At 36.7% G+C, this 27,962-nt stretch overlaps 2 protein-coding genes across 3 annotated transcripts in view; one reads left to right on the top strand and one right to left on the bottom strand.

Annotated features, from left to right (window-relative positions):
- LOC134817291 (double-stranded RNA-specific adenosine deaminase-like) overlaps positions 1-27,962 on the top strand; it is a 536,580-nt gene that overhangs the window by 116,695 nt on the left and 391,923 nt on the right. The window lies entirely within an intron of this gene.
- On the bottom strand, positions 99-27,260 carry LOC134825465 (uncharacterized). Of its 2 annotated transcripts, XM_063837654.1 has the most exons (7): positions 27,150-27,260; positions 26,943-27,012; positions 14,546-14,569; positions 1,801-4,007; positions 1,458-1,562; positions 1,188-1,268; positions 99-1,044 (listed from the first exon to the last, which is right to left on the bottom strand). In XM_063837654.1, the coding sequence occupies exons 1-7, from the start codon at positions 27,189-27,191 to the stop codon at positions 730-732; spliced, it is 2,844 nt and encodes a 947-aa protein (XP_063693724.1). In that variant the 5' UTR covers positions 27,192-27,260; the 3' UTR covers positions 99-729. The 2 variants fall into 2 exon arrangements, with proteins under 2 accessions (XP_063693724.1, XP_063693735.1); XM_063837665.1 differs by lacking the exon at positions 14,546-14,569.

The following is a 27,962-nucleotide window of genomic DNA, read 5'->3' as shown; positions in this document are numbered from 1 at the left end:
AAGATTTTGATTTTCCAATGAGGGAGGCCGGGAGGGGGTTTGGAGAGGGGGCTTATTTCGTTAATATTTATATTTATAAACAAAGAAGTACACATATATGATAGCGTAAAGTAGCCTGCGGAATTACAGGTAAAAATACAAATAATATAAAGCCAAAATATAACGTTTCTTTTCAACAGATAACGTTAAAATCGAATAGGTCCCAGATTAATGTAAAACTTCAAATAAAACTGTGACTTGTACATATAATCTACGGATCAAATATTTTCATTTGATAACTCAAACAGCCTGCTGTATTTAGATCTACAAAATGCTACTTCCAGGAACGTCTCCTCGCAAAACTCAAAACCAATTACCGCTGTTCATGTAATGTGCCATGGTCAACAGCCAAAATATAACCAAGAATATTTTGCAGTAAATTAACCCAAGTAATTTTCAAATTGATAAATACTTGCAGTTTTCATGGTAACTTATATAGTTATCATTATAAGAGAAGGTGAAAAATAATCCAATCATCTATTTAACTAAAATAAAATGGGAAGAGAGCTGTAAAATTAGCTGATAGCAAAAATACTCTTAAATAGTTAGCAATAGATAAGAGTTAAAATATTAATTTACAAATACTTGACCTAAAATAATTGCAATGATCAAGAAATTACTAAAAATCAAAAAAAGTTACGAAATCTGTCTTGGCACCGGTACAGTGTCTCGATAAGCAATAGTTCGGATCTACACAGTAAAACTTGGATTCTGTCTAAAGAGTTTGTGGTTTAGTCCGGACAAAACGGCCGCTATTTGGGCTTGCTTGCAGTCGGGCATTCCCGCCCAGACGGGGGAACTCTCAGGATACTGAGCTCTGAGGTCGAGAAGTTGCTGAGGCGATGTTATCAGACAGGGCTTGTTCTTGGATCCCTTGGGACGGCCTCGTTTCTTAGCAGGGGGAGGCGGGGGCGTGAGGGTGTTGTCAGTGGGGGGCACAGGAGACTGCTCCTGCCCAGAAGTGGACCCGGTCTGCTCCTCCGTTGAGCTTGTCAGACTTCCAAACTGGGAGAAAGAAGTCTGTTATTACAAAGATTTTCCAGCCACGAGTTAGTACTTACAACAATGAGTATTTTTTGCACATAATTACGGCTCAGATAGTAGGACCAATCATGACCTTCTAATATTAAATTAATTAGATAACTTACATTTGCCTGGTTAAGTTGGGTTAAGCCAGCTGTCGAACTGCTGTTATTATACTTCGTCTCTTCGAACGGGAAAAACATCCGCTGGAATAGGTCAGAAACGTTAGTTTACGGGACAGCATTAGATAAACGATAGAATTTTAAAAGTAACTTTTACTGGGCACATGGCACCAGAATTACGGTCATTGCGCTAAAATATCGTTGTAAAAACAGGAGTGAATGGTTTTAATAGCAGAAAGTTTTAATGTCAAGTTTTTAAACAAATCAACTAACCCTTTCCTTAGCCCCGGGGTATTTCATCTTGCCGTTAACAACGTTGTAAAAGTGTTCAGGGTACTTTCTTGGTCGACCTCTGTGTCTCTTACCCTCTGACTGTTTCTGAAAATAAAAATGATCTTCAATCACCGATACTTGGTATTTTAAAACTTTTGATTACACGGTGCAAACAAAAGTTAGAGTCTTAAAAATCACAATAACGGAAACTACGTGACCAGATTTTATTTCTAAACTTAAGTTTTTAAATTGATTTGAGATTAGAGCTGATTTTAAAAGGCGAATTTATATATTTTAAGAACAGTTATTATCATAAAACAAAATATCAATGATCACAACTAACCAGACTGGTGGGGGTCCCATTAGAGGTGCCAGGAGGTCGGCCTCGCGTCTTGGGCAGCAGATTATCCAGATCAGCTCCACTCTTTATCTTGGGTGTGAAGATGGATTGAGATACTTTCTGTTGATTCGGAGATTTAAGACACGATATAAGTTGCTCAAGATCGGACATCTTAGCTTGAGCACCAGATTTAGTTGGTGAACTGTGCGATGTGGTGGGAGTTGGCTGGGCAGGTGGTGCCGGTGCTAGTTGAGCTGGAGCCGGTGATAGCTGGACTGGAGATAGTTGGGCTGGAGCTAATTGGACTGGGGCTAGTTGGGCTGGGGCTAGTTGGACTGGAGCTAGTTGAGCTGGTGCAGGTACACTTTGACTAGGTAATGGCCGGTTTTGAGAGAATATGGTCGGGACATGGGAGGCGGCACTGGAAACACCCGGTGCTTGGTGCTGAGAATTGTTGGTAACTTGTCCGGCAAGCAACTGCAGTAATTGCTCTGTCTGGACAGGATCATTTCCAAGTGACTTTATCAGTTCCAGGAACTGTTTGGTTACGTCATCACTTACGTCACCTGGCCTGCTATTGACAGCGGGCATCTTGTGGTGAAGCGTGTTGTTTTGAATGATGGGAGGAGATATGGTTCCAGCTGCAGTCTGGACGGGTGCAGCTGGAATGTTCTCTAGAGAAGTTGAACTCGACCACACGCTGTGCGGTAATGATGGAGAATATCCCATGATATGGTGGTTCTGATCAGAACTGCTCACACTTTGCGGCACGGAGTGGTTAAGACCATTGTTAGCTGTGGAGAATATCCCGTTTGGACTGATGTGAGAGCTTGAGCTTTGGAGGGATTGTCCTTGAAGTTTCATCATTGTTTCACGTAGCAGGGCGTTCTGTTGAGCTTCTTTTTGTAACGACTCGGAGACAGAACTTTGGAATTGATCAGCACTTGGAACAGAGTTAAACTTTAAAACTTGAGGATTGGAAACACCGCTCAAACTGGCTTGAACCGGGCTGTGCGATGCTATGTTGCTTAACTGATACATTCCAAGATCCATAGTTTGCGGAACCTTTGGCGGAGCGAGTGATGGATTGATCTTGTGTTCCGCGGCGTGGTTTGCCAGAATCTTCTCCAGGTTTGAAATCTCGTGCTGAAGCTGCATCTCCAGCAAGTGATTGGTTTGTGCACTGTTCATTTTCTGCTCATTCTGAGCGTTCATCATGAGCTGCTGCTGAGCTAGGAGGGCTTGGTGTTGCTGCTGCTCTGAGTAGGCCTGCTGGAAGGAGGCATCACATGCCATGAGAAGTTGCATCGCATCTTGTGTAGAGTTAACAGACATCATCTGCTGCTGAAGTTGTTGCTGCATTAGGAGAGCTAGCATTGCCTGGGAGTCGTTCTGTTGAGTGTGAGATTGTTGGTGAGTGTGTTGTCGTTGAGCAGACATTGCCAATAACTCCAGTGTTGAGAGTTTAGATTTGGAGGATTTAGGAGCCCACAAATTTAGTCCGCCGATATTTTTAATCTTCCTGTTCTTGGTAGTAGAGCCTTTGGGTCTGCCTCTTTTTCTAGGTACAATAGTTGGGGTCTGGTTCAGGTAGCCTTCTACTTTGGGGCTGCTGCTCAATGAAGTGTTAGAACTGGAGTTGTTCGACGGAGACTGTTCTGTTGACTGCCAACTTTGGCTCTGTTTAAACTGTCCCTGTATTTGCTCCAATGCCTTCATGGTCTCGAAAGTGTTGTCGTGAAATTTGAAGGTTTTTGAGTTTGCTGGTTGGGAAGCTGGAGAGCTGGACGAGGCGGTGGGGGTCTGGATTATTATATTATCAGGGGTGGGTGATAACATGTCATCGTGAGGTGACGTCACATCAATAGTAGGTTCGGGGTCGTATGGCTCACTCTCTGTCATAAGGACATCTACATTCGGTACCACTCCAGCATCAAGCTCCTCTTCTATGACTAGATCGTTGGAACCCTCAACGGCTGGAGCGCTGCCTGGCTGGTCTGTGACGTGAGTAGAGCACGAGTTTTCCTTTTCTTCATCTTTGTGGTATGTGAGAACTGGAATCTTTCCTTCTCCGGAGGAACTGGCGCTTTCGTCTAACTTCATCTGGTCCATGTTTTGACTTTGCTGCCGGACACGGGCAATAAGGGGGAATATTGTCTTTTCTCTGACTGCTTCGTATGCTTTAGTTCTTAGTCGACTTGAGGTCATTCCTGAGAAAAAAACGATATTCAATAACAATTAGCAACATAAGCAAGTGTTAATATAAGTCTACGGAGTAATTTATCGTTTCACATGACAGTGAAAAATAATATATAATGTATGAACCTAAACGCAAATATTTGTTAACAGGTTAACGCCGTTAACTTAACGGATAGCCACAATTTTTCAAATCTAATTTTAGAGTCTAAGTCGACATATTCGGTTTCACATGAGAAGTTACAACTTAATGTTAAAAGGTAGAATCCAATTAACGGAAGGAATCGATGAAACGTGATCGATGAGATTGGTATGAAATCGGTCACGTGGTAGCGGATTCGCGCTCAAACAAGTCTTTGTCATGAAGAGAAGACGCGCGCGTTTGAAAGGAATATTGATTTCGATCTCTTTACCTAAAATTGCGTGAGGCGCCTTACAGCTTTATGTGAACAAATACATAACAGACAAATTAACAGTTTGACCTTTGTAAAAATGTTTATCACAAATGGCTCATTATGGCCGACTGATACTGAGTCGAAAGAGAATTACATCAGTAACGTCGCAAACAAAAGTAACATTTACCGAAAACCTACTATTGTAACAGAAAATTTCCCCTGTCTAATAAACTTTATGTTTAATATTGTTGAATAGCAATGCTAAAACAGTAGCGTCACGTCACTTCGCATGTATCGACAAGGAACAACGTAATACAAGTTAAAATACTGTTTTCATCATCTTCTGCGGAACATAAAGATTGAAACGGCGTCATGAGGCGATTATGTAACAGTTGGTACACGTAACGATATAAATGTTATTAAAATGGTAACGTTAAAATGACCATTAAATAAATCAGACAATTTAACACAAAATATAAATATGCCAGGTGGTTGAGCTTTAGTCCGACCTCGCTAATGACAAACCAATATTTTCACTTAAATCACAGCTATATTTTTAATGACCCAACATCAAGTTGTGTGTATAAAGACAGAAAGAGTTTTCAAAAAAATTCTTGAAATACAAATATTATTGCGCTGTTAAAACTTAAAGAAGTGTTTAAAAAGTTACACAAAGAACATTTATCGCTATTTTTAATTTATATCAAGGAACGGGCTGCTGTGCGTATTAAAATTTGCCATATAAATTACCGTAACAAAGATTTTACTTGACAGGCTTGATAAATAATAAAGAAAGCATGCGCCTGGAAACAATAATAATCGTTAAAGAATGATTAGAAAACATAGTAAATTTGGCTCGTAAAATTCCAAATATTTTGAGCTGAAGCTCTGCATTCCAGAGCACCTGATACTATATATCGTGAGTCAGAGCTTAAAAGTTTCGTGTTTGTACTTTCGGTCGACGACGATATAAAATCATCGACTAACGGCTGTAAAAGAAATATTAACTATAACGCTGAAGTAATAAAATATGGTAGAATAAGAAATTCGAAAATGTACGATATGCTAAGCTAGAAAGGAGCCGGCCGAGATGTAGATCTAATTTTAAAAAAGCCTAGGAGAAGAGGAGTCACCAGCTGGCGCTACAAAACTGAAACAAAGAAAACTAAAAGAGCGTGACAGAATAAGATAATCTTTGGATGTAAATTAGGTAAATACACTAATTGCATATGAAGTATAGGGAGGTCGCTATGCAGAGTTTTATATTAATTGATCACAGTATTCAAAGATAATGCTTGTGAATAAATAAAATCCCATCATTCATAGATGGATGTACTCATAGGATATAATATTATGTATTACGTAGGAAAAACAATAAACTGCTGAATTAGAGCATACGGATCACTAGATATGATTCTGATTTGATTTCCGTGAAATGCAATTATTAGTTCCGGTGAACATTCCCGACAAATTAAGCCCGAAAAATAGGGAGCAGAGCCAGCCTGAGGGACAGGGGTGAAATGATACAACTACGAGTGCGCCAGCCTGAGGGGAACGGAGAGAAACGATACAAACCACAAGCTGGTAACATACTTACTACGTCTGGAGACAGGAAACCTAACTGCTAAACGATTACAATAAATAAAACGTAGCTCACGAGCACTCGGTGCGCATTGTACGAAAATTATTGCAGCTCACAGTTTTAAAAGATCTGAATAGTCTCAAATATCAAAAGAAAATAACAAAGCTGAAATTTAAAATGTCGGGGTGGGAGGCCGAGCAAATTACCTAATATTATTTGAGCCCGGGTCATGGCAAGTGTGTGCCGTGCTATTGAGTCACAAAAGGTTTATGGAAATGATGGCTACTGTTTGTGGAGCGGTGGGTAATTTGCTCGGCTAATAATCCACATGATCAGCGCCCCCCTGGGTCTCTGACCGCCCTTTAATTGCAAGGTGTCTTCGAGCATACACTGCGTGTTTAATTACTCTTTAATTGCTTTTATAATTCACCTTGATTAATAATAAATCAATCACAGGCACACACAATACTACCCCCCGTTCGCTGGGTAATGAAGTCAGATTAAGGATTGACCCTGAATCGATTATGGGCCAATAAGCTTTCCAATTTAGTGGACTAAAAATGTAAATATCAACCACTCAGGAAACGTTGACTAGTGCACGTGACTGGTGTAGAGCTGACAAGATAATCACGTGACATTAAAAATAGATCACGTGATCTGATTGCAATAACAGGTGTCAAATGAGTGTCTGGAACGACAAATTACTCTCAAAATATCAATTCTCACTACAATAGAGCAATAGGGCAGCTTATAATTATTGAAATATTTTGGGGAGCGAATTACAATTTATGATATGTAAGAATTTTCATGAGAAAGAGCTCTCACACTACCGTTATTATAATCACACGGACATTATCACAGCATATTGCTGCACAATATCAGCATTAAATTAACCGGTGGAAAATGGCAGAGCCCGCTTGATTTGTGGCAGCACGGTAAATGTACACATTGTAAAGTTTTATTGCAGTCAGGGAGAGTAATAGACTAAAATGTCAACTCCAGGTAGGGAAGGTTTCTACAAACAATTTATATCTTAATTTACGAAACCTTAGGAAAAACAAAAGGTTTTGTCGTAAAGACTAATAACTTGAAAATGGACTTAGTTCGAATGTTTAACATTTTTCGGCCTCCCTCGGAAAAATAATAAAATATTACATTGAGTTAAAAGCAAATGATGGGTCTAATTAAAACAAAGTAAGTTTTGTGACATTTTAAAAGTCGAATGGAATGGTGAACAGATTGGTACTTGGACAGTCTGCAATCGGGACACATCAAGCTTAGTAAATGGGGATACATCACGTAGGAACATTTCCCCAACACTACCACGCCACACCCCGTACAAATCACATTTCGTGAAATAGAACTAGGAATTAAAATGCCTCTTATATTTCAAGTTTTAATGATCCTGCTGACGCTTTTCCCTTTCAGTTACTATGACGTCTTTAAGGTGGGCCATAACGTTAAATCACACCTTCACGGAAAACGAAAAATCAGTAATTCTGTTGAAGTGTAAAATAAATGTACTACGACACAAAATATTAGTCTATGTTTAAAAGCTAGGGACAATATACGAAGTCAAGTAATATATGTTGCAAAACGGCGACAATTGGCTTGCTACGCTATAAGCTATACTATTATTGTTTTTATTTCACCAAACCACAATACACACACTCCTCTCTCAGCAAATGCAATGTAAAAATAAAAGACACCTGATCGCCACTCTCGAAAAATAAATAGTTTCTTTTTATAATGCAATATGCCACAAAATAAACGCCGTAATCATTAGTGAAACGCCCGATGTATTGATGTTTGAAAGTACAAAAGCAATTTTGATATCAACTAGCACGGACATGCGAAAATAATCTCTCTCTCTCTCTCTCTCTCTCTCTGTCTGCGAAAATAATCATTAGCTACAAGAGAGGCCGGCCCCGCGACCTCAAATATTATCATTACTGTTATCGTATATCTAAATTGTATTCAAAAACAATATTAGCAGCTCTGAGATATTTTTGTTTTATATTGTCGGGGTATGAAGAAAGTGGTATATTGGGCGGCATTATGATGATATGCCGTGTACCGTGACCGTTATTCGGTCTATTCTTGAAAGATTTGGTGGCCCTGGGAGTTGTGCCATGTCATACGATAATCCAATAACGTGAGTTAGAGACGGAATTAAACAAAGGGCTGGATCGATACCCACCAAACCAAATAGAAATAGCAGTGAAGATATGCACAATTCAGTGTAGAAAGGAAATGTGAAACATTAGAAACTTGTTGATCCTGCAATTGACACCTAATTAGCCAGCCTGGGGATCTGGGCGGCGTGAAAGAATGTCAAGCAGCAAATTAGATTTTTAAAGTGAAACCAAGGTAATGAGGCTCACTAGGTTATAATATTGTAGAGTTGTGGTTAATGAGAAGAGAAAAAAGAATTGCTAAAAATGTACACGTGTACTACATGAGAGTGATGAGATAATTATAGATTTTCGTGAGAGAAATCACGTCTAAGTCTTAGCTTAGGTAATCATTGTACAATGTCTGAGAAGAGCGATAAATTCCTATTAAATCAGTAGCCGTGATCAGGTATTAGGTGAGATGCCGCATGATGCATTATATTTTTAATACTTTGAGCAACTCAATGAGGTATTTCAGAATATCGAGTTTTTAGATAAAGCATTGCGTCTCAAAAAATGTATGTGGAATGAAAAAATTCATCAAAATAAAATAATGCATATCAAGTGAAATATTACGCAATATAAAGCCGACGAGTAACGAATTTTATAGCTTTCAGTGAATAGTTTAAATGTAATCCCACGAATGAGGATGATATTACAATTCTTTTAAATAATTATCATTTTAAATAATTTTCAGGAAAGATAAATTCTATGCGGTTCGTAATATTTATTCAACCGATATTTGAACGGCGGTCCTTACCTATTTCCACAGACAATACAAACGCTAAATTTCGTATATAAAATCGATAATTCTTGTCAGAGAGGTGAATTGCTTTTAGGAAGGTATCGATTTATAACGGTCAATTACAACAGACAAAAGGGAACATCACATACTTTCAAACGGGCAGTTAGTCAAATTATTAACATAATCGCTAGGTGGAGACCATTGTATGGAAAATCAAAAGAACAACGAACCGACTTACGATATGTTGCACTATTAAATCAGTGCTATTATATAGGTAATAATTTAGAATGTATAATAAATTAGTCACGGAAAGCACTTGGAAGTTATATAATATACGGTACAGAACAATGCCCGGACGTCGCCTACCAGCCTCTCTGTCCGGCTAATCCCATCTTAGAAACACACGGTAAATATATCAGGTGAGCACAAGTCACAACCTGATCTACCTCCATGTCAGAAATAAATCTCGTATATATTTTAAAATTTTGTTATTCAAGTGAAATTCGATTTTGAAAATGGGTTGTTACAGTGTCAAATTTCTTAAATTGATTACAAATTAAACTTATCTTTGTGGGCCATGAAGAGAATGTTTCGAGTATTCGAACAATTTGAGGCTGTATTCGAGTAGTTTGTCTGATAATTCTGAGAATTAAAAATAATAACTAACACTTCAAAGGAACAAAATAATGTTTTCAATCAGAAAATAATGAAATAGTGGGGAGGCAGGGACGTGAAGGTGTTTTTAAATCCATTAAAACGAAACGCTATAATTACAAGTCTGAGCCACAGGGCGATCAAGAACTCAAGAATTCATGTTGCTCGAGCAATATAAACTTTATATATTTGATCCTTGTAAGAGCCTAGAAAATACTTTCAGGTTATTCCACAAAATCGAATTTGAACTAAAGCTGAAATTACAAAAGTTTGAAAATAAATTTAAATGAGAGGACCTGGAACTGTGGTGAGGGTATTTAAAAAAACCGGCGGGTTTTAATATTAGTTTTAATAAGTCATTCGGCATTTTACGGGTGGATGAATTATTAATAAAGAAAATGTTGGTGTAATGAGATTTTTGTAAAATTGCCATTTACCAATGATTACATTACACAAGAAGTTGATGATAAGATGTCATTATTTTACTTCACACTTTGGCGAATAATTCAATCGGTCGCCGGCAAAGCATAGCAATGGCCACGTATTTAATGAAATTTAGAAATGGGATTTTTGAATAATTTCACATACAGAAATAAAAACGTTTATGCTAGAAAATTGGTATTTTCGAGGGCCAAAAATTCAAACCGTAGACTTTAAATATATTACACAACATAAATGCGGTATGCAATAATGAGGGTCACGACTTTTTAAGAACTCATTCCAGTTGGCCATATTTCGCTCAACATGAAACAAATTCTCAAATAAATTTACCATACAAGATACGGCTGAACAATTTGACGAGCGCTACAACGATACAATATGATCTGTAACAAACAAACTTGTCAAACAGTCTAACTCTATTCAACCAAACGTCTAGATTTGAAGGCTCAAATAATTAAGTTCCGCGCACACCGGCCCGGAAGGCAATGGAAACTACACTGACCTACTCCAGCGTGTATGATGTGGACGAGTTGAAATTGTTGGAAGAGGCTGAAGTGGCTGCAACCATGTCATGTTACTTAGGTCGGGGAGTCGGACCAGACAATAATTCACAGTACGATGCAGAAGCCCGTTAAGGAGACACGGCAGCCAGAATGTGCTCGAACTTACTGGATACTTTCTTACTTAACGGAGTATATGAAGAGGCTGGTGGTTGAGATACTGCAGTCTTTTATGAGGACATTTTTAATAGCGGAAATAAACAGATAGTTAGCTTAAGGGGTTGTTTCAGCGGGACTGTAGCCGGCGAATTTTCAACTTGCAAGCCAGGCTAGGGGCAGAGTATTTTTGGAAAGAAGACGGAATTGACGCTTATAATATTTATAATCAGGGTTCTGCAATTTTTAGGGTTCAAAAGTACATTGAGCGGTGTGCCCCTGGCTACATTCCTGAGTGAGTGAGTGAGTGAGTGAGTGAGTGAGTGAGTGATTGATTGAGTGAGTGAGTGAGTGAGTGAGTGAGTGAGTGAGTAAGTGATTGAGTGAGTGAGTGAGTGAGTGAGTGAGTGAGTGAGTGAGTGAGTGAGTGAGTGAGTGAGTGAGTGAGTGAGTGAGTGAGTGAGTGAGTGAGTGAGTGAGTGAGTGAGTGATGGAGTGAGTGAGTGATTGAGTGAGTGATTGAGTGAGTGAGTGAGTGAGTGAGTGATTGAGTGAGTGAGTGATTGAGTAAGTGAGTGATTGAGTGAGTAATGGGGTGAGTAATGGGGTGAGTGATTGAGTGATTGAGTGAGTGATTGAGTGAGTGAGTGATTGAGTGAGTGATTGAGTGAGTTCTTGCGCAATGGAAAATAAGCGTAAAAGCAGCTGAGTCTGCTTGTCTGACAGAATATGGTTAAATAATGAAAAGAAACAACTTTTAAACGACAATTACAAAAGTAAAATTGAAAAAGCAGAAAATTACGAAGAACAAAGCCTCGATGTTAAACATGTGGCCGCCGGTGGAGACTAAAGACATATAAAAGTAGAAGATATAAAACCAACTAAACAATGATCCATCAGTGAAAACAACAGAATATTAAACATCATCCACCGACTAAATATGGTTTTGTCGGATTTTCTAGACCAAGCCGAAGGAGAAGGCTCAAAAGTTAACCCAGGAGCCATATCTGAGTAACAAATTCTATACAATATACACTGTACTGCATTACCACCTTTTATGGGACGACCCTTTATGTGGAGAGGCATGGAAATATATTATATTTTATATTTTATATATATATATATATATATATATACATATTATATATATACAGAAAAGTGGACTGTATATACTATATATTATTATATTATATATTATACAGTCCACTTTTCTGTAGAAAATAAAGTCGTTATTTTAATAAAGTCGTCGGTATGAATAAGGTATTAACTTGTGAAACCTTCAAATAGCGGTATTATTATTATTTAACCATTCCAGCAAAGTTTAATCGAAATGGTCAGCTTCCTATCACGTACAGTTAAATGATAAGTCGGAATGTGTAATAATCTAAAAATCAGGGATATAATTGAATTAATCCAGTAAAAGTAGTAAATTCAAATTGATCTTTAACAGATGCTGAAAATTATAACGTGGCGAGTAAATGGATCGGGGCGTGAACAGTACACGATTGTACTTAACAGTAACCAAAGAAACCCGATGATTTATCAACATGTATGATCATGATACGATATACTTAAAGAAATCGTAATAGTTTCAAGATAAAAGAAAACTTATTAAAATGTTTGAGGCAAGAATAATTGTGTTAAAAGTAATTCAATACAATCAATGCTAAGGTCACGTTGATTACCTTTAAATTCGCAAGACCGGACAGAATATTTATTTCCTGAGAACATCAGAAAAATTAGAGTTTTATCTCATCATGAACAGTCTACTACAGAGATAAAAAATAACGCATGTCGGTGTTTGTCGGTATATAACTGACAATCATGTAGCCAAAACCAAGAGAGCAGAACCTACTAATGATGAGTTAGCAGACGTAATAAAGGAAACTTGAAATTACCAACAAAAAACAGATGAAATCAAGATAAACAAGCAAAATGGGACAAACTCTCAGCTTTCTTGGATAAATGCCAGGTTTTAGGCTTCAGGCTTGATCAATAATTGTGGCTTCAAATTTTCAAAACAACAAGTATTTGGCTAGCGTTCTGCAGCTCAAATCGATGGCAAATTAGTCGTGAGAAGAAAGGAAAGGTTTAAATCATTGACGCCTGACAAGAAAGGTACGGCATTGTAAGTTTTTAACTAGACCATCTCGAGGAAACAACTGAGACTAAACACTCTCTGCACCAGCCTCACAGACTTTTAACCCGAGAAATTATAACCAAACAAGATCTACCAGCCACACAGACTTTGACCCGAGAGAAATTATAACCTCGCTGCAGAGAAGGAGAGACTGAGGAGAGGATGAGGAGCTTCTGCAGCGGGGGAAACGATTAGAGGAGAACAGCTAGCTGCTACTTATAATCCGCACACAAAACACAACATAATAAAAGTGGGCAGGACGGCCACTGGGCCTGTATACACCATACAGTAAAATACAGAGTTAGACAATGGGGGCTATAGGATAAGGTCGGAGAGACTCCGAATAAATCACGGTAATCCCTCACTAATTGCGGAGGGGTGGCTGCCTGTATCTATATGTTAAACATCCTGACCCCCTATTAAATCGATTTTTAAATTGGACAATTCACGGAAACAATGGGCCAGATGAACAAAGACAATCCAGCTCGGGTCAATATAAAGGGTTTATCCTGAAAGAAGAGACATTGTGGTGTCACGTGACCCCGCCAGCTGCAGGAGAAGGGCTAATGAAAGGCTCTTCTTGCACCCTACCTTTAAATCCTCGTAGCCTCATGCTAGTTCACCCGTTTAAAACACAGCAAGCGTTTGTCTTGACATCTGCATAAAGAATGGCTGATCTGAATTTTGATGACAAAAATTGCCTGGGCGGTGTGAACAATGGCAGCGTACGTTGAGCTGCATAATAAGGAAATCAGGAGGGGGACATGAGCCGCCAACAAGATCCCCCGAGCATATTATTAGAGTGCAAACTGGGCGAATTACACGGACATAGTTTTATGTTTTATTTTGTAACCCTTAGGCAGGCACTCCGCAGTCCGCACATTTAATTACCATCACTTATTATACACACAAATTTAATTTCCAGATGCTGTATATTGAGGTACCTTTCATTTTAACAGACAAATAATTTGACTATTTCAGGATCTATGATGTGACTTAACTGTAATATTAACTTATAAAGGAAAAGAGGCTTACATTCCAAGAGAGCACCTTATAGAAATTTCCATCTTTTGTATGTGGATTCTGGTTCCGCAGGTAGTGGCTCGAGTCTTGATTCAATATAATACAGTGATGGTAACAGACAAATAATGTGAATATATATTATGACATTTATCTGGAGTAAACTGTACTGTTAACTTAGCACAATGAAACGCCGCTTATATTCCAAGAGGGTCTGTACCTTACATTAATATCCATCTTGTGTATGTGGGATTGATGGTCGAGTTTTTATTAAACAACCTTCATGATAATATTAACAGCCATAAAATTTTACTTCATATTTTATGACCCAAGAGTACATCAATGTAATGTTGACTATATTATAATGCCCTTATTATAAAGGAAAATAAACGCGGCTTACATTTTTCCAAGATGGCCTTAGACTAATTGTGGATCAGCAAATACGAAGTCAAGTTTTGAGATTCAACATATGGATATGCGGCAATTTACTGACTATCAAATAAGGAGTGTGACAATGTATGTTGTTACGGAGACTTTAACCATGGTCGGTAACGGATTTTAAAATATTAAATTACCAAAAAATTCGTGTTCAAAACACTTAAAATTACAGCGGAGGTCCTTCAAAATCACGCACATGAGTTAAAAGTTGCCTAAATTATATCAACAGTTATTTAACAACTACTAAGTACATTATATCAATGAGAATAATTATCAAACAGAAAATTTAACATTAAACTTAACTCACCATCACTAGTGGGGCTGCCTTGGTCTGAAACATAACGTTAAAATCATTAGTAGTGCCTCGAAAAGTAGAATTAAAGCGCATTTCCAATTGTTTCGATCTAGAAATTTCTGAAGCATTTAAAACTAACATTCCAGCATAAAACTTTCGGCAGAGTTGCTGGCTACACGGCGAGCTGGTATTTAAAACGTGTGACTAACTTTACATAATGGTAATATAAAATAAAAATGTTTCGGCGCAAAACCCGTTGTATTTAACTAAAATTCACATAGGACCGTGGGTGTGTATATCGTCTCTATCATCAAAATTTGTGTACTGGGAGCGGTAAATTGTAAACATCAGTTCACGTAGGGTTCAAATATCATTATATATTAAATTTAATGCACAGTAATGATAGTCAAGCTAGGATCACATTACATACTTTTAATTTTTGGGTGATTTAAAATAACTGCATTATATTACAACAGCTGGAGTGTTGGTGCCGGAATGGTAAGAATGCGGAAGGTTTATATTAGGTTTGTACCGTACCGTGTGCTGCTGCGGCGCAGTGTAAAAAAGTGTCAGCCGGTTACAATTTTTTAAATTTTGAAAATTGAGATGTTATTAATTTCCTCCGTCCGTGCTACAAAGAAAGTCTCATCTTTATAACCGTTTCCCCATTTGGTATAATCAGGCAGTAAATTGATGCATCAAGACCAAATAATATTACGAATTTCATATCTTAAAAATCTGCTAAAGTAATAATGTCGAGATAATCTCACGTTACAGCTCTAAAATCTATTATTTATCAACTCTCTCTCTCTCTCCCAGTACTGGTATCAGCTCAGTACATTTACCCGTAAATTTAGCTGACTACAAAATTATTCTAGCGTAATGATTAGAGCAGAAACATTTGGCTCATGACAAAGGAACAACATTAATTATACTACTAACAGTACATTGTAATATTTAGTTGATAATACACGAGGAGTACGAGTGCAGCAGCAGGGAGTGAGTGAGTGCATGTAAGAACGCAATAATAAATCGCAATACACTCTCTCCCACACACACAAACAGGGTTTAGAGGGTCAGGTAGCCTGCAAACATTGTTTAAACCAGCCACCACGTAACCGTAGTGGTATGAAATATATTAGGTTGATTTTAAGGACATAAGCCTAAAATACAATACTATTATAAACTTTATATCCTGCTCAGTTATACCATATATGGAATAATCCACTCTTAACTGCCTTACAAAATACCCCTAGTTTCAACTGTGCAACTTATTCTTTTTAAAAATATATCTTTCAAAACCTCTCTCTCTCTCTCTCTCTGCCCGACTAATGGACACACCAACCGTCAGCACTTCCGGGAGTGGGTAAACCGGCTGTGATTGGGGGGGCGGCCCGCAAATAATGTTTCCCTATCGCTGGCAATAAAATATAATTTATAGTCCTGACAATGACATTGTTTTGGTGTGTAGTGCGGTATTATAAGGTGGTATGATATAGTTACCGGCTATCACAATATTAGGTGTGATGTCATGTCTAAGTGAAGGTATCCGGCCGCCATCTAATTTCCGACCCTGTCTCCCGTGTCTATGACACATCAGCCGGGGTCTTCTGGGGGGATCTTCAGGGGGTCTTCTGATCCGGTTCTTACAATTTCCGCCATTAAATGTTGTGATGTAATTTTGTTGTTTTGAATGAATATCGGAAATATGCTGACAATTGTAAAAATGATGCGAACATGCCTATCATATTATATTAATATTATTTGTACCTTAATTCAGTTCGTTACGTAATAAAGGTCACATCAATAAACAAGTATGTGATCCTTAGATCCAGTGGCGTAACGTTGCCTGTTGGCGCCCCCTGGCCCCCCCGCCCCCCCTGTCACGTACTGATCTACTCGATTAAGTTGTTAGGACAAGTTTAGCTGTATGTGGTTCCAAGATCTGAAGATCAGGTACAGGTGTAAGCGACCTTCTCACGTGTGTGGAGTAGTGTTAGAGGTAAACAGGATTATAATAGTGGCACCATTACGTGGCATTCTCAGACTGTTCGGCATTCCTAGAACAATGTACCTTGGCAACATTCCAAAGCTGGCAACACAGTAGATGCTGTGAAAATAACAACAAGGGTTGGGTGAGAGGTATCAAAGATGTGGCAAAATCTAACAAGAGCCATGGAACCAATCTGCTCCTTTATAATATCTGCTCCTTCATGTCATCAAGAATAGAAAATCACATACTAATTTTTTGTGTTGTCGAAACTTACTTACATAGACATATTTAAGGCGGATAATTTGCGAGACCGAAATATTTGGCGGTAACATATTAATATGGCGATTATTGTAACAAAAACTTCAATAATTTCAAGAAGACAAATCGATGAGAAATAAGGGATTTAATCATTGTTTCTGTGACAGTACATAAGAAATTTCTGAAACAAATCTGTTCAGTTTTCCCTAGCGAAGTTACTCTTATCATATTGGAAGATATTTATACTGTATCACCCGTATTACAAATATTGTAAAATAGTGACTGTACTCTAAGATTGTAATGTATTTTCATGTACAATCCATACAGTGTGATTTTTAATGTTTCAAATTATCGAAGTATGTATTGCTTGCCCCATGGTCAATATCGTCTTGGTTGTGTGATATTTATATTTGGGTTCCTTGAAGAGTAGAGAGATTTTTTAGGGTAAATAATAAGTTTACTTGATATTACTGTATTAGAAATAGCTCAAGGGGTACTAAAGTTCAGATGTAGGACACATGTCATTGGAAATAATTGCTAAACTAGATAATGGTGACGGATTACGTATTGTCACTACACGCCGTAAAGTTTGGGGTCGATAAATATGGCGATATATTTTCGGAAAACCGTGCAATTGGAAGCCCTACGTTTTAGATATGTCGAGGATACTGTGAGGATGTTTAGTAAAATGGTCTTGCTTGAGACCTCAGCTTAGAGTTCTTTTGGCAACTTTGAAGGTGTTCGGTCCGAAATAGTCTTGGTTACAACGGGAGTCTGTAAATATGCGATTATTTTATCACATATTATATAATAATTATATCAAACAGAAGACAAATCCTGAATAGCAAATAAGCAACTTTAACATCTGTGTTCTGGGCAGTACACAAAAATTTACTAACCAATGCTGTTTCCAGTTTTCCCTTAGCAATATCTCTTATCACTTTATTAATGTAATTTATATTATTCAAGTATTGACAAATATATTGATAAATATAGCCTGACCATGTACCATCTTCTTAGAATTGTAACTTGTATTTTAGCACTAGATATTTAAATACCCTTGCAGCTTGCTGCACCTTTTTAACCATGTTTCACAATCTGAGTCGAAGTATTTATTGCTTGCTCCCTCATTGGTCACAAATACACCGCTTGGTAGTAACTGATTAATAATTTATTTATATCCATGGAGTTCCTTGAAGAGTAGGAGAGATTTTGCAGGGTAAAAATAATAACGACGAGATTTACAAAGCCAATCTCACGATATACTGCTACTACTGGTACTACTGGTACTACTGGTACTACTGGTATTACTGCTACTGCTACTGCTACTACTACTACTACTACTACTGCTACTACTGCTACTACTGCTACTACTGCTACTACGACTACTACTACTACTACTACTACTACTACTACTACTACTACTACTACTACTACTACTACTACTACTACTACTACTACTACTACTGCTACTACTGCTACTACTGCTACTACTGCTACTACTACTGCTATTACTGATACAACTGCTACTACTGCTACTACTGCTACTACTGCTACAACTGCTACTACTGCTACTACTGCTACTACTGCTACAACTGCTACTACTACTACTACTACTACTGCTACTACTGCTACTGCTACTACTGCTACTACTGCTACTACTGCTACTACTGCTACAACTACTACTACTGCTACTACTGCTACTGCTACTACTGCTACTACTGCTACAACTGCTACTACTGCTACTACTGCTACTACTGCTACTACTGCTACTACTGCTACTACTGCTACTACTTCTACTGCTACTACTGCTACTACTGCTACTGCTACTACTGCTACTACTGCTACTACTGCTACTACCGCTACTACTGCTACTACTGCTACTACTGCTACTACTACTGCTATTACTGATACAACTGCTACTACTGCTACTACTGCTACTACTGCTACTACTGATACAACTGCTACTACTGCTACTACTGCTACTACTGCTACAACTGCTACTACTACTACTACTACTACTGCTACTACTGCTACTGCTACTACTGCTACTACTGCTACTACTGCTACTACTGCTACTACTGCTACAACTACTACTACTGCTACTACTGCTACTGCTACTACTGCTACTACTGCTACAACTGCTACTACTGCTACTACTGCTACTACTGCTACTACTGCTACTACTGCTACTACTACTACTACTACTACTGCTACTACTGCTACTGCTACTACTGCTACTACTGCTACTACTGCTACTACTGCTACTACTGCTACAACTACTACTACTGCTACTACTGCTACTGCTACTACTGCTACTACTGCTACAACTGCTACTACTGCTACTACTGCTACTACTGCTACTACTGCTACTACTGCTACTACTGCTACTACTTCTACTGCTACTACTGCTACTCAAATCTGAGACTCTCTCTTTCTCCCAGTACTGGTATCAGCTCAGTACATTTACCCGTAAATTTAGTTGACTGCAAAATTATTCTAGCGTAATGATTAGAGCAGAAACATTTGGCTCATGACAAAGGAACAACATTAATTATACTACTAACAGTACATTGTAATATTTAGTTGATAATACACGAGGAGTACGAGTGCAGCAGCAGGGAGTGAGTGAGTGCATGTAAGAACGCAATAATAAATCGCAATACACTCTCCCCCACACACACAAACAGGGTTTAGAGGGTCAGGTAGCCTGCAAACATTGTTTAAACCAGCCGCCACGAAACCATGTTGATTTTAAGGACATAAGCTTTAAATAATAATAATAAATTGAAGTTTAATAACATCACTATTAAGATACAATTTATACTCAGCAGTGTTTAATCTTAACATCCCAGAAATATATTATATACTAGGCGAGGACTGGACACTAACAATAATGCTAAGGATGAAACCGAATAATTAAAGATCTGACATCAATTGTGACTACATTAGCTCATCGATAAAGTTCGTGAAGCGACAGTTTAAATAGGACAGTTTTTAATAGAACTTTAAAAGATTCCAGAGATTGAGCAGATGAGATGGTAATAGGAAAACGATTGTACATCTTAGGAGCCACAACGGAGAAACTTAGAATTGAAAAATGGGACAATAAGCATCATGACCGACCATGAACTGTCTTGAATATTGAGCTCCTACAAGACTTGCGAGATATAGCAGATTTAATGATATATTATCTAACTTATACTAAAAATTAACACTAATAACGAATGGGCCTGGGCACGTATTTTATAAGCGCAAAATTCATCGACATTTTAAGTTAGGTAATCTTTCTCCAGTATTTTTATTATTATTTATAAATATATAAAAATACAAAAAGTTGTCACTGATGATATCATGTAATGGTTTTCGTCATGATTGAAACATTTGTATGACTCAACCGGTCGTTTCAATTTGTAAAAATATATAATTACTGATAGCTATCTAAAAACCGCAAATTCTAAATCAGCGCCCTATAGGAACATCTCATTCCCCCGTTTCCTCTACTTATACAGTTCTTGTATCTTAAAGTTAAAGAAACTCTTCAATCTAGATCGAAACGTAGTACGTGTTTTCATAAAACAAATTGTTGATATTTTTCCTTAGAACAAAGAGCTGGGTGGAATGTGGTGTTGTCACTGAATATTATCTTAATATTATCTTAATATTATCTTAATATTATCTTAAGACCGGGCTTATCCAGACGGAGTCCCAAAATCACTAGAACATCTTAAAATTTTAATGTTCAAGAAGGTTTAATCGTCCTAATACTTGGTGTGCTTAAATCATGCACATTGTGCTTCTGAGCGACCAAAACATTTTTTCTAAGAAGGGAGAAATTACTGAAAATTTTGTGTACGATTATTTTTATCTTAAAATGTCATACATCAGTTACAAATTACGAAAGATTTTTAACAGTTTGCCTTAAATTCGTTGAATTTTTAGCGGCACTCGAAATTTGGACACTAGTCTTGTAAAACCCTGTAAATGAAAGGTAGTAACAAGTAAAAAAGGAGTAACAGCACTCCTAAAAGTATGAAATATTTAACTGTAAACCCTACTGAATACCCCCTGGTGAATGATAAACAAAGTACGGTAAGCAAAGCGGGCTTAATAACCAGTACCAGTATCTTCATGTGAGTTAATCAACCTCTATAGCTACCATCCAATTCCACTCAGAACCCTAACTATACCTTTTTATTAATACCTGCCACAACTCAATGAGGTTTATTGTCCTCTTCCACTCATTTCCACTTATTATCCTTCAGCTTCCTTGAAAAAAAAAACTAGAAAAAAAACTTCGAAACTATCTTCATCTCTGAACAGAGACATCCTCAAATAATGTTTGCTACATAGTACGTATTAAACTATTATAATTAAACTATTCTTATTAACAATATCAATCAAAGGTCAACGTGGCTTCACTATGAAGAGTCAACATTCTAATTGTGAACTTTAATAATAGGAGCTACTATAATAAACATTTATAATAATAAATTGACACGGAATTCTATGTTGTCTATTGACCACAATGCACTTTACAGTGTACATTGATTAACAGTTTCTTGAAACAGACAACAGATTTTTGGGCATAATGGAGCAAACTTTACATTCAATTCTCACTCAATGCTATTATTATAAATTTGTACACACTTAGCCACGATAACAAAGTCTCTCCAACTGTTTAATGCGCTATTCGGAGTACTGAATTAATTTTTAACATTCCTGAGCCTCAAAGTCACAATGTGAAAACTTATTGACCTACAGTTATATCTAGTAACTAGTTTATATCTGGAGTGGGCTGTTTAAAACATAACATAGTGATACCAAATGTTTATTAAGCAAGAGCTTTCAAAATACTAATCGTCTTAAGCTCGTTTATATTCTCGGCTTGTGAGCCACGAATCATAACTCTAATTTTCAACAGTCCTGGGAAAATAATAACTAATTCAAATACTAAGAGGCCAAGAGTCCGGATCAATTCATCATGGTCTCATTAATTCTGCAAGAAAATGTGATGGAGCACCTTCAAGTTTGCATTTGGTAATGTAACATGTGTAATCATGACTAGCACTTCCCAGTTTGTAAGCTGAAAGGGGACTAATTGAGTGTAAATAGAGGAGAGTGCTACGGCAGTAAAATAGATTTTATTAAGTTCTATTCTGGATCACCTTTCTTTTCCAATAAACCGTTCCAGTGCTACTGCATAAAGTATTTTATATCGGATCAGCCCGCATTGAAAACTTAGCATATGGTTCCCTTCTTAAAATTAGTATCGCTTTTGGTTTTGTTAACGGTAAACTCTTTATTAAGTCTAAGAGTCTTTGTGTTTTTAAGGCTACACTTCATCACTTCATCACACGAAGACTAATGAATGGGTATAATTAGTTGGCGCACAATATAAAACAAATATATATATATAGTACAGCAACAAAATATATATATATATGGTATATAAAACAAATAGGTACACGTACTCTAGTTCCACACTTGCTGTAGTTCAAAAACTCTATAGTTAAAACAAGTCGTTTTTGAGGTTGAGACCCCCCCCCCCCCCAATAAAAAGGTGAAAATATACTGAAAAATAGAATGTGACATTTTCTATTCGCTGTCAAGAAGTTTGAAGGTGTTCAGTGTTAAAAGTTCCACACTTGCTGTAGTTCAAAAACTCTAAAGTAAAAACAAGTCGTTTTTGAGGTTGAGACCCCCCCTATAAAAAGGTGAAAATATACTAAAAGATAGAATGTGACATTTTCAATTCGCTGTCTAGAAGTTTGAAGGTGTTCAGTGTTAAAAGTTCCACACTTGCTGTAGTTCAAAAACTCTAAAGTAAAAACAAGTCGTTTTTGAGGTTGAGACCCCCCCCCCCCTATAAAAAGGTGAAAATATACTAAAAAATAGAATGTGACATTTTCTATTCGCTGTCTAGAAGTTTGAAGGTGTTCAGTGTTAAAAGTCGCTGAGCTTATCAGTTAAATACAGAAAAGAAATGTGAATAGTCTAAAAGCTAACTTTGAGTTGAATTAAAATATATCTTTGAAGTGAGTCTTTATCTTAATATCATTATAGCTAGCATTATATATATACTGATATAGAGTATTTAAAAATCCGTTGAAGTTAAAGAGATAAATAGAATATTAATATGATTCTACGTTGCATTTTCTAACGAAATATATAAATTCAATCCAATAACGGGTTATGCCTATGAGAAATTTTACTTAGGATATTATGTTCTGCAAGTTACGAATCTGTCCGAACATGCCTTAATTAGGATTAAAAGCAATTATCCGCATTCTGTCATGAGAAATGAGAAAAATTAAGTTTGCTGTATATAGAAAAGAACCTTAAAAACAGCTCAGGTCTCCCCCTTTTGACAACTAAAAACTGCTCAGGAGTGGCCCCTTTCAAAACTAAAAAACAGCTACAATTTTATTGGCCAGATCTTTGCGAACTGCCCGGTCACGTGACCAACGCAACGGTCACGTGATCTTCGGGCCCGAGCTGTGATGCAAATCAGTTTAAAGCCTCCGTAGAGAAGCATAAATATAAAAAAGGTTTCATGCTTATTCCGACACATTTATTCCTTTTACCATTTTTGAAGATCCTAAATACAAACTTTACTTTTCTAAAAAACTATAAAGTAACCCATAACAGCGGAGTTAACAGGGTCTCCCCTATTGAAAACTTTAAAAAACAGCTTGGTACTAGCTATAAAAGAAATTAAAAGCATCTCGGAACTAGCTTTGTAAGAATAGAACATTAAATGCAGAACACAGGGCTACATTGCGTAACGTCACACAATTGCAAAGCAGGTAAATACTCCAGACTGCCCCTGAGGTTACACACAAACTACAATAGAGCCCATAGTAGTGAGACTGAACTGGAGGCAGGGTCTGAAAACGTTGGGTACCACCCGGGAGAGTCCTGTAATTTCTCATTTGCTCAATATTAACATTCCGTTTAAGAGAAAATATGCACCAAATAGGCGATAGATATTCAGACGGTTTTCCTAATTAGTCCTCACAGGTGTACAGGATTCATATTCTTAGTTCCAATTATAGATACTGGTAATTGAACTTCAAGAGGTGGTGCGAATGGGGGTTTCCATTCTTGAGGTCATTAGTTAAATTAATAGTGAAATTTTGGTCCCTTTTTTGGTTTCTGACACTCGTCTGATGGAATGATCATTCAATTCCAACGATATATTCTGAACATATCTTATACCATTTAGCGAGATTCAGACAAACTGTAATTAGCGACACATTGCCAGTAGTAAAGTAAAGTATCAAAAAGATAAAGATCACGTGGAAACATGTTCGTGATAATACACGATAATAGATTACAACAAATACAGAATATTGTGGCGTCTCCAGATAGGACAGTGTTCCGATTTAGAGCGGTCGTTTAGACTGTCCGTCATGGCCGATCAGAATCATAACGTGTGCCATGTCCATTAAATTGACGACAAATGTGTCCCTGTAAAATATGGCATATTCCCTAATTTTCCTCTCGCATGGTAATTTTAAACCCTTGGGACCACCTGATGCGCACGTTAAAGTTACTGCAACCATACATTTTGAAAGGAGCGTTATTTAATCGCTTATATTGATGAGCGGCTCAGATTAAAGCAGCGAGATCTGAATAACAGTCCGAATAAAACACAAAGAAATGATCAAGTGTTAGGTCTATGAGGGAAATGTTAGTTGCTACTATGTGCCCTATGAGGCGTCAACATTGACCAATGATAAAACAATAACTCCCAGTGTTTACAATAACATTATTGAACATTATTAATCAAAATAATAAAACGAAAAATAGAACCTTACGGAGGACAATGACTAACCATCTCCTAATTATAATTAATTTTATGGTGAATCAATGCACGAGGCCAGAATTAAACATCTCACTTAAATAATAAATATAGCCTCGGAAGACATTCCCACTTTTGTTTTATATAAGGCTCTCGTACAGCAAACCGTTTAGATTTCGTCTATCCAAGCCTCATAATCACTTTATTGAGAAAATGTGGATTTAAACACTTTTAAAGACTTCAAAAATTGCGTAACGTCATTAGCCAGCCACTATATTATTATCATATAAATTACATTGATAATGAGCGCTAATATAATTTGAAAATACAATAGAGATAGCCAATAAATATATTCTTTACACTGCAACGTAAAATTAGTTTTTATTATGCCATAATTAGACCATCAAAACGAATCGACATATTAATCGATTTCACACTCTCTTACCACAAGTTTTTTGTGTAGCTCTACCTTTTTGTATTTCCTAGAGTAAATGGCGGCTAAATAAAAGAAAAAAAAAGACCGAGTATTCTCATTGCAATGTGTGTAATTTACTATCAGTATTTAGATGTGTTGAAAAAGGCGGATGTCCCAGACAACATGAGGCGATTGTATTTATCAAGAACTAATTAGGGAAATTGATACATCCGATGACGCATTGCCAAAACGGAAATTAAGTCACAATTAGGAAATCGCAGTTTAAAAGGTCATGACGTTATTATTATATTGCGTGTTCTCCCTATTACAAACAGTAGACAGTCGTTACTCGTTACAATAGTTCACATCGCACGTTCACCCCATAATATCACACGTTCCTCAACACTACATATTATGTTAGGGTGTAGCCGAGGTCACGTGGTCTCACCCTGACACGGGGCAGACAGACAAATAGTGCCGAGAGGGGGAGAGAGAGGACTGAAGACTTATTATTGCTTGCTATTCAAGCTACAAGTTACATCATCGACTGGAATTATTATTACTTATATTATTCGTCAAGTGGAACTTACACCTGACAATAATTCGCAAGCTCCATCTCTCTAATCGGGATTTGTCAATAGTTTTTATATTAATTCAAAGTGAGCTACGAACCGCAAACGTTGGGCTGTTTGAATAAAAATAACGGATTTATCATTCAGTATTTTATGACAAAATGTCTTGATGTTCAGTATTCGTATTTAAAATCAAAACACACGGTTCACGATCATTAGACTTCAAAGAAGGCAAAAATTCTTGGGGTTTCGGTAGATGGAAGAATCCGGAGTGGCAATGACAAATATGTCAAAGATATCCACCAAAAATGTAAATTATTTTATTCAATGAAAGGTGAGCGGTTTAGAGGAAGGGAATGTGTGATATAATCTATGCTGAACGAGTGTAGAAGTTATCGAATATAGTATTCCATCCCATGAAATTTAAATCAAAGGCACAACAACCAACAGAAACAATTTATCAGAATAATGATAAAAATTGTTGCATATTTTAAGACAGAATTATTCATTTTATCTGATTAGATAATATTCTTTGGTGTCATTTTCCCAGCTAGACAAGAATTTCTAATAAATTTATCAGAAAGTCAGAAATGATACCTTCTTGAATAATATGTTACCAATCAACACAGATACTTTCCCAAGGAAATCTACCAGGGTCATAATTTTTTCAATTAGACCCGTCATTTTTTGTCCGTTATATGTTAAAATGTTTCGGTGACGTCACTTTCTCAGCTTAATGTATTACTTACATAATATTAATCATTAGTTGATCGGGCATTTTGCCATGATTTACAAGTTATCATTTTATAATTCATATTCGATCTGCCCCCAAATATCTAACAAAAAACAACGAACCCATTCTTAAGGGAGACGTGATGGAACACGGCAGTATTCTAATTTTAAGATTAATTTGATTTATGTAATTTTCTACAGTGACGTCAGTTGGATTTTAATGCTAGCAGTACTAACGTAGCACATTAAATTTTACGAGAATTTCGATGCCTCACTTTTTGATAAATTCTACGAAATTCTGATTTCGTGGCAAAACGTTATTTCCAGCATTTCTATCGGCGTTTAGAGTACTTATAATCTATATAGTAGTACTTACATCTTAGTGCAGCATTTACATGTGGTTTGGTAAGAGACACTAATTTAAATCAAATCATCAGTTTCGCGGTATCACTTGATCCTTAATTCAACCAATTTGCAAAAATGTTCATATTGAAACGTTATTTTACAGTTTCTCTTCAACAGAGTGTTATACAGACTTCAATTTCAACACTTTTATCCGATACCACCGTTCACCAATCTTGAGAATCACTAAATGAGTTAACAATATGAAAAGTAACTAAGAAAGTACATACCTCGTAAACAGACGGCCGATTTTCTGAAACAGTAGGAACAGTTTAGACAGTTCTTCCGAGCCACAGCAACCTGAAATTGTTTTAGCAACCACCGTGTATTATAATGGCATAATAAAAAATATTTGTGATCACGAAAAAATGATAACTTGAAGAATACAACTTAAACAATGCAAATATTTAGTCGAGTGTAAGTTCTAATTCACTTACCATTTCTTGACATTGTGGACATTTCTTTCGTCCTAATTTCATTGTTCAGATCTGGTAACAGACAATAGATCTAAAACTTCATGATGATTAAGTTACAACTAGCTATAATTAAAGTTCTTCTTCAATAGATTATAGGTGTTCTGTATAATAATAAAATATATGAATGTTTGTAACAAATATGTAGAATTGGCAAATTTTGACTCTAGTAGTTCATGACAAAATGGGTTAAAGTAAACTTCTTAAGACCAATTAATCAGGTAAGCAAATTAATTATATTCACAACAAAAATTCATCACAACTGGTGCATTGCAACGCGATGTTTTTATTCCTAGCCACGATAAGATTATGAATGCATGATGTTTTCTTCCTTATCCTTTGAAGAGAAATACGATCGTGAGTTTATATCGAATCTTTGACAGGAATTTCAATCAGGAAATTGAATATTGAATATCAAAAGTGGGAATGTGAACAACATTATATACATTTTTTATACAATATGTACAAAAGATATTTTGTACATACAATAACGGTCTCACCATGTGAACCTAATATGCTATTATAAATATATTACAATTTATAAATCTAGTCTGTTTGTATCAAATTTAAAATATAGAAAATAAATCTAATCAAGTATACTGTAATCATGCAGAAGAAGTTAAATAGTGAAATATGTATCAAAATACAAAACATCTCACGCTAAACTGGCTAGACTTAAAACGAATTTATTTATAAATCTGTGTTATAACATGATTTGATTTGAAACTTTTACAAAATAGCAAATATACAAATGTACAGCAAGTCGAACAAACATAT

The sequence above is a fragment of the Bolinopsis microptera genome, chromosome 1 (genome assembly GCF_026151205.1).
Source record: "Bolinopsis microptera isolate Bmic1 chromosome 1, MBARI_Bmic_1.0, whole genome shotgun sequence".
NCBI classification, from domain to species: domain Eukaryota; kingdom Metazoa; phylum Ctenophora; class Tentaculata; order Lobata; family Bolinopsidae; genus Bolinopsis; species Bolinopsis microptera.
The sequence above is the reverse complement of the archived record's forward strand: the minus strand, read 5'-3'. Positions and strand labels throughout refer to the sequence as shown.